Source organism: Haliotis cracherodii, unplaced genomic scaffold, assembly GCF_022045235.1.
Source record: "Haliotis cracherodii isolate W230 unplaced genomic scaffold, xgHalCrac1.p SCAF_13, whole genome shotgun sequence".
Lineage (NCBI taxonomy): Eukaryota > Metazoa > Mollusca > Gastropoda > Lepetellida > Haliotidae > Haliotis > Haliotis cracherodii.
In genome coordinates, this window is record NW_027266268.1 from 39,285,335 (window position 1) to 39,293,811 (window position 8,477).

At 43.0% G+C, this 8,477-nt stretch overlaps 1 protein-coding gene across 2 annotated transcripts; it reads left to right on the top strand.

Annotated features, from left to right (window-relative positions):
* The first annotated feature begins 321 nt into the window (after positions 1-321).
* Positions 322-7,671, top strand: LOC139459333 (uncharacterized). 2 transcript variants are annotated; one of them, XM_071240791.1, is made up of 3 exons: positions 322-429; positions 5,286-5,406; positions 7,415-7,671. In XM_071240791.1, the coding sequence occupies exons 2-3, from the start codon at positions 5,340-5,342 to the stop codon at positions 7,660-7,662; spliced, it is 315 nt and encodes a 104-aa protein (XP_071096892.1). In that variant the 5' UTR covers positions 322-429; positions 5,286-5,339; the 3' UTR covers positions 7,663-7,671. The 2 variants fall into 2 exon arrangements, with proteins under 2 accessions (XP_071096892.1, XP_071096893.1); XM_071240792.1 differs by having other exon boundaries at positions 342-425.
* The last annotated feature ends 806 nt before the right edge of the window (positions 7,672-8,477 follow it).

Consider the following 8,477-nt stretch of genomic DNA (forward strand, 5'->3'; position numbering starts at 1 on the left):
GTTCGTTATAAGCGTGTTCGTTATAAACATAGTTTACTGTACATGTGTATATGCTTATAACGAACTACGGTTACTACGAACTAAAATTAGTGGTCCATTTGAGTTCGTTAATACCGTAGTTAACTGTATATTAGCTGCCTGTAAATAATCGAGTTTGAACCAGACAAACCAGTGATATATTATTATCGGAGTACGATGATACTCCATCAACCAAATCACCGAGCCAGACCAGCCGATTGAGATAGTCGCCTCTCCCTAACATGGGTTGCGGAGAACACAATGTAACCCGGAACATGGTACAGGCTCATAGTTACATGGGGGGGAAGTAACGTTGAATCCTGTTTGCGTCTCAGTGTGGGAGGTTGGAAGCATCAGTGAAGCTGTAAAGACAAACAGGCCGACTGCCCTGCTCCGGAGGAGTACACGTATGTGAGTAGAGTGTGTAGAATATGCTCCTCAACTAGTAGTCGTGATAAGGACAGACGTTTGTTTGTTTGTTTGTTGTTTTTTTTTGGTTTTTTTTGTTTTTTGTTTGTTTGTTTGTTTGTTCCCAGTTTGGAGGATGGGGGTCAGTTGTTCAGTTGTTCAGTTGTGTTTGTTTGTTGTTTAACTTCGCGCTCAGCAACATTCCAGATATATGACGGCGGTCTGTAAATAATCGAATCTGGACCAGACAATCCAGTGATTGACATCATGAGCATCGATACTCGCAATTTGGATCGATGACATGCATCTCGATTCCGTTAGTCGCCGCTCACGACAAGCATAGCCGCCTTTTATGGCAAGCATTGGTTGGTGAAGACCTATTCTACCCCGGATCTTCACTGGTCGATAAGGACAAACGAAACAGTTGGGACCAGTAACGTGGCATTGTTCCGGTGCTCCTCTTGTACAGCATTAGCTCACCTGGTGCAGTATTAGCTCACCTGGTGCAGTATTAGCTCACCCGACTGAGCGCCTAGAGATCTTAAGTCATGGACTGTTTGTCCTTCGCCCGTTGTTTATAGTTTCTTACATTCTTCTTCACACAAGTGATGACAACCCAATTTGTACAAAGTAACCATATTGAAACCGCTATTTATGGCCATCACTCTATGTTTCTGTTAGACTTTTCATGGAATGTTTCATGACATTTGGTTTAATGTATAGTTTGTTGTTAAGCTCACTGTACATTTCCGTTTTTGTACGATATTATAAATTCGACCTCGATGCTATCTCTGAACTTTGAACGTACTGAAGAGTGAAACTTATGTCCCTAATTCTCTGCTTCCAAAATGTAATTAAACTTCGTATACGTGTAGTTTATAGCCTCAGTTTTTCGCGATGCATTAAATGTTGATCTTATTATACCGTTGTGTTTAGACAATGTTGCCTCATGAGAGTGAGTCAGTGAGTTTGGTTTAACGCCGCTTTTAACAGTATTCCAGTTATATCACTGCTTGTCAGCTTAATGTGGGAGGAAAGCCTGAAGTGATGCAGATCTCAGACGTTTACCACTTCGGTGAAAGCGGAAATGTAGACATCAGATGTTGGAGCTGATAGTATATTGTTCGGCATGAAGGGGAAATGTAGACACCAGAAGCTGGAGTTGATATCATACTCTTCAAAAGAAGAAACGCAAAGCCAGATGATTTTAGTGAGGTAGGAAATTATATTTATACGAGGAACGTACAAGGTACTGAACCCAAATGTTGTGGAGAAAACACTTGGTGATTGTAGTCATCTCAGTTATCAGTACATAGGAAACGTCCTAGGTCAAGGTCAGCTACCATCAATAACGCGTATGTTCCCCGTTGGAATCGATAGCGGTCTGACATCTCCTGCCCATGGAAGAGACGAGTTTGCGAATCACATCCTGGAGAATGGCAGCCCACTCGGCCTGCAACGCAAAAACCAAATGGTTCAACGTCTTGGATTGTTTTTTACGTCGACGTAGCCGTCTATCCAATTCATCCCACAGGTGCTCTGTCGGGTTCAAATCCGGGGATCTGGAGGGCCAGGGGAGAATATCAACGTTTTTGTTGTGTAGAAAGGCTATTGTGATCCCTGCTGTATGCGGTCGAGCGTTGTCCAGCTGGAATATACCGTTGCCGATGGTTGAAATTGGGAGGACGTGTGGTAGGAGAATTTCGTTGATGTATCGTTGAGCCGTTAGATTGCCCTGGATATAGACCAAACCTGTAATGCCATGATGAGAGATACCCGCCCACATCATAACGCTACCACCACCAAACCTGTCCACTTCTTGTACGCAGTTTCCGGCGTAACGTTCTCCCCAACGTCTGTAGACCCATGCTCTTCCATCCCCTCGACGGAGGACGTCTTGCTCGTAGACCTGCAGCTCTTTAACGTTTTCGTACGGTCTGGTCGGAGATTCTGCGCAGTCCGGGTATTTGTGATGCGGTTGAGGTGGCTGTGGTCGTCCTTTCCTGTTGATCGCGCAGTTGGGTGTAGCGATCTTGGGCGGGGGTGGTTACTCTTGGTCGTCCTAAGCTTGGCCGATCACGTGTTAACCCATGCCGTTGAAACCGATCTCATAGCCTTGTGATGGTGCTGGGCGCTACATTGAAAACCCTGGCTACAACTGATCGGGATCCTCCTGTCTGACCTATGAGGTTGTTTCTTTGCACTGCTGTTTATCTTGGCATGTTGTTGAACTGTCGCTGTTCGATTGACGCAGATGCCAGGCAATAAAACACATGCACTTTAATACCGTTCATAGTGCTGCTGCACGTGCAGTGCGTGCAGCTCCATGGCCCTTTTGTTGATGCGCTGGGTGCGTTTTTCCGACTGATGGCTTGCATGTCCTTGTTGTGATCATTTTGATCCGTGAAATTTATCACTGACACTATAACACATTAAACCTCAGTCTTCATGTTGCACCTCTTGGTCCGCTAATCTTTGGTTTTATGGCCCAAATTATCCGAGTATATATCAACACTCGTTGATAAAAGTTAAAAAACTCCTTAGCAAGCCTCGGAGCTCGAGTTTGTCCAGTTTCATCAACTCGTGTTGATATTTTTTACATCAAAAGACATTCGGGTGAAATTCTCTATATCAACGCTGACATAAACGTTTATATGATGTCTGAATTTGTTGACATTGTTTACTGATGACTTCATATCCAAGTACATGTAGTCTACAGTCTATTTCTAATCTGATTCGGCAGATTCCTGAGCATCTTTGTAGCTATTCAATGTATATTACTGTTTTAACAACGTGAAGAGATGTAACTATCTGTGGTTGAACGTTGACAGCGAAATTGTGAAAGGTTTGTATTAACTGAAGTAAACTGGGCGGCAAAAGAAAGTATAGGTCGAGTTCCATGGTCGATAAAAAAATAACAAGAAGAGGTTTTGTTGTGAATTATAATATCATCTAGGGAGGAGTATCAAGTGATTGATCAACCACAGTTTGAATTAAATTGTGCAATCACAGGTAATGTAAGCTCAAGGTAAACAATGGTGGGGTAAGAAATTTCATTTTCAAAAGTTGTCTGAAATGTCGCCAAAACATTGTCAGACACACTACAAGTTCATTGTCGACACAGTTGCCTTCAATAGCGTGTATGACCTCCAGCTGCCTCAATGCATGCTGTGATACGCCGCCTCATCGATGACGTCAGTCTTCTGATGACGTGGACTGGAATCCGTTGCCACTCGTCTCTCAGGGCCTGCTGCAATTCTTGTCTGTTGACGGGAGGCTGATGGCGTGCTCTAATCTGTCTGTCAAGATGGTCCCACAGATGTTCAATAGGATTCATATCGGGTGAGTGGGCAGGCCAGGGCAAAACGTCAACGTTCTGCTGGTTTAGAAAGTTCCGAGTCAGTCTTGCAGTATGGGGCCTGGCATTGTCGTGTTGAAACATTGTCCCCTGCTGTTGGTTTTGTAAGCACGGAAGCACAACTGGCTGCAACACTTGGTCTGTGTACTGCACAGCGTTCAGGTTTCCCTGTACAATCACCAAAATCAGTCTTCTGATCTCCACAAATACCGCCCCACACCATGACACCTACACCGCCGAATGGATGGACCTCTCGAATACACGCCGGAGCCTCTGCGTCGATAAACTCGTCCTCTACCGTCATTTCCAAACATTTCAGTAAACAGCACTCGACGCCAATTTCTCACTTACCAGCGTTCGCAGTCTCAGGCGTCGATGTTGAGTAGTCAGTACCATTCCTCGGAAATTTAAAGGATGATACGTTCGGATTCCAGCAGCACGAAGTCGTCGTAATCCTGTACGTTGGCTAATGGGATGTCCCAACGATGTTGCCGTCGCCGTCGCCGTTACGATTTTTTTTCGCAGGTGAATGAGCCGTATCTGACCGTCTTCCCGTGGTGTTGTCACTCTGGGTCGTCCGGATCTAGGCCTGTCGTGTGCCCTCCCTGTCTGTCTGTACTCTTGCATCAGCCTGGCTACTGTCAATGGTGTACAACCAAACCTTCTGGCAATTTGGACCTGTGTTGCCCCCATTTCGGCCATACCGATGTCTCTCTCTCTCTGCTCCTGTGACAGTCGTGGCATTTCTTTTGTGTGCTTTCATCACGTGTTGTTATACCCTGCAGACGAACGCGATTATACAGCTAACATGCACGTGCAGCTTATGCCATAGGCGGGAAACCTGTTTCACCATTTTTTTGTCACCGAACGAGCGCCGTCAAAGGTGGCGCGTTCGGGTGAGGTGTTTTTTGGTACCTGTTCCTGTCATATTCCCAATACCAACTTTCCACTAGTTATCGCTGTGTTTAGGAAAATTACAAATTGCCAACTTAAATTTTCTTTTGCCGCTTATTTTAGTTTACTTAAATATTTAAAATGATTTATCCCCGAATATGAAGAAGGGACTATGTGAAGAGCATAGTGGTTATTTAAATGGTAAATGAAATTCACAACAGAAATGCAGGATCACGAGGGGCACATGGAGTTTTATGCATCGCGAGCAAGGTTTTATACCACGAGTCGGAAGTGGGGTATAAAGGATTTATTCTGTCTCTCAGAAATCGACGTGCAGCCTGTAGTGCCCGTGGCGGGGTATAAGGGATTTATTCCCCCGCTGAGAAATGTATTCCCCTCCAATGCGGGTTACACAGTGTTTTATCAGATCTCATCATTCTCATCATTCTGACATGGGGTTATGATAATCTGTAATGTATGATCTTATATTTAGTTGTTAATATATTTTGCAAACACATTTTACAAAATACCACAAAGCAACCAGTTCAGACCATGATGCACCTGTCCATTGCGTTGTGAGTACCTACATTCTTCTGTTAATGTTTAGCCCTTGTTGGACAGAAGACGAGGTGATTCAACATTCTCCATTCTCCGTCTGAAAATGTCCCCCGCAGCTGTGTTATTCGCCATTCTGGCTCTCTCCGGGATGCCCGCTGATGGACAAGACAGTAAGCATTACTTGATTCAATTTACATATACATATCATCTATTCAGTAGCAATTACTGAAGTTTACTTTAATGTGGCTATATATGTTATTATTAATTATAGAACACTTTCTTGTGCAACATTCCGAAAGGGGTCAAGATCTCATGGACGCATAAGGCGTCATCCATTGTATTATGACATCATTTATTGTATGACGTCATCCATTGTTTGGCCCTTACTCTATGAAGGTTCATACTCCAATGAACTCACAGACCCAATGAAAGTCAGTTCTTATAATTTTTATCACAATTTCTTACCTCAAAGGATGTAGGCCTAGATCTAAACACAATTTTATTTAGTACGTGTGACTTCATGTTTACACTGACGGCCATACAACAACCAGCTATATCGCGGAGTAAAATAGTTTCTGAAAAAGAGAGGTGACATGAGCGTATGGATGCACAACTTGCTCTTCAGAAACTATCTTACGCAACACATGTATTCAAATAATATCACCATTAGATTAGAATGGTCTGTTAAGAACAACCTCAGTAAGTCAGTCACAATGACAGGGCGCCGTCGTACACTTACATTAAGTACAAAATGGCTGACACGATAAACGTGACGGGAGAGATTTCGGGAGTTGTTAATGAACCCATGGCGGTTACATGGTTTAGTCATCATTGATCCATTGGCCGATCATTGAAAGGTGATTAAAGATGTGTCAAATAGACACAAAGGTAAAGTCATAGATTACTGGAGACAGTCACTGCCAGCCTAGACACAGATCGAGTCGATAATACCATAGTTTGGATGTGCATTTCTTCGTTTTGTTCACTAGGATGGGTCGTAGCGAGAATATTCGTGAACGATCATGCAGTCAAACTCTGACATTTCTCAATGTATTGTAAAACGCTGAGTTCAAGATTAAAGGGTCTAAATGATCAGAAAGAACGCTTCTGTATGTATTCGTGCTGGGGAATTCCCAGGGGTTTCCCCAGGAATGTGGAAGTAGTCCGTCAGTGTTTACGTCATTTCAAGAACACGGTCTCGTGAAAAACTTATAAACGTCAAATTGTGTCGTTCATACACTTATGAACGTCAATGTCGCGATCAGGTGACCTAACACTCGTACATACACACAAACACTAGGAGATGAAGGTAAGTCAAACCTCTGTATACATTGGTAAATGATTTCGATTTGAGGAACATTTGTTTCAGGTGAAGGAATGTCAGCATGAGTCAGCGTACATTTAAACTTACCCGGATACACTGTAAAAATGTTTTTAGGGATAAAACACACACTAAATATATTGAACTCTAAACGTGTTAAGGGTTGGGTTTTAATCCTGAAAGAAACAAAGCCATGAAATGATCTAGGAGTTCAATTTATGTGTCCTAAACACGTTTAGCAATGTGTTTAATATCTAAGCATATTCCCAACTCATAGTCATGGTCTGAACTGACTGGGTAATAAAATTCAATAGGATCAGTCCATCTTGCGAGGCAGCAGGAAGTACGTTACAATGTTTAGAGTAGATGGGTGTCGTATCACTTGTGTCAAATTCATGAAGGTCCTTGGGTTGGTGAGTGAGAGAGTTTGGCAAACACCACTTTGAACAGTATTTCAGTAAATAAAAAATCAGATAAAAGGCAGACACGATTATGCGACGAAACAGTTTACATTGACCATAACAGATAAAACAGCGGTAAAAATTATATGAATGGATCACTGAAAATGAGTGATAACACCAGGTGTTCACGAAACGGTAAAACATGTCCTGCCCTACCTAGCATCAGCCACTGTTGAATAAAAAGGTATGTGTTTACTAATTGACACCGCAAAGCAGCACTGTGCGATTGGAATTTATTCTAAATATGGCCATCTTGAAAACATTTTGAAAATGATTACTTAGATCCGAACTTGTTTAGATTTTAAACAAATTGTTCAACATGTTTAGGATATAAAGTAGTTTATAGGATCTAAACATACACTAGTATTTTAGCAGTGAAATTCCTGCTATTTCCAGGGCAACATGTCCCCTGCTGGCGACAGAATCAGTGTGATTCGTGCCAAGGTACCAACTCACTGAACGGGGTGACGGTCTGCTGCCAGCAATGTGCTGATGCAGTCGTGAATCTGTGGGGCGCCAACAACTGCACGTGTCTCATGGTGCCCGTTCCTACACCCCGGAGTGGCGCCTGCATGCACCTGGTCAGCGTGTCCCTCCTGGGCCTCCATACAGTCGTCTGGGGTTTGTTTGGTCAGACTCTGTAACACGGGAATAAAACGATAAACTATATCAAAGGTTCACGTTTTTTGTTGTGTGTATATGCATCTGATACAAGCAACACGTTTTATTGATTGGGCAAAGTCACGTTGTTGCCATGACAACATGACAGATTACCTAGTATGAGGACGTTATAAAATAACTAAAAGCGACAAAGTCCTTGCCACAGTCAGAAGAAATCTCTGCCAAAAAAACGAATCGACTGTAGTGAGTGAGTGTGTATGGTTTTACGCCGCTTTTAGCAATATTCCAGCAATATCACGGCGGGGGACACCAGAAATGGTCTTCAAACGAGTCGACTGTATGATTCCGAGTATATCATGAGCATGTGTTTATGAATCACTATCAAATAGTAATTACATCAGGTGTTCGCCAAAAGGTTAGCGTATCCTGCCCCACTGGCGGCACCCGTCACAAACACATGCAAAGGCACGTCAAATGTTCACCTGGAATAACACGGGGACACATGGTACATGACAAAATAGGGAATTGCATTTGACATCATTTTTGTCACTGATGTCACGGCGTTAAACCCAACTCACTCACTCACTCATATAACACATAAACAAATACTTAGCACATAAATTGCGATAAGATTATGACACTGATGTACATTGCTATCACTTCTTATACTTCAATGGTAAGTGTGTTTACCTATCCGCAGACCGCTTCCGTGGTCTAGTGGATAGAGCGTCTGCCTGGTGGGCGAAAGGTCGGTGGTTTGATCCTTCAGCCGCGTCATACCATGACGTTATATTATTGTACTTATTGTTATACCCTGTTTAGCGCTAGACATTAAGGG

Coding starts and splice junctions, on each gene's coding strand:
- LOC139459333 (XM_071240791.1), top strand. CDS start 5,340: ATGTCCCCCGCAGCTGTGTTATTCGCCATTCTGGCTCTCTCCGGGATG. Junction 5,407..7,414: donor GCCCGCTGATGGACAAGACA/GTAAGCATTACT, acceptor TGCTATTTCCAG/GGCAACATGTCCCCTGCTGG.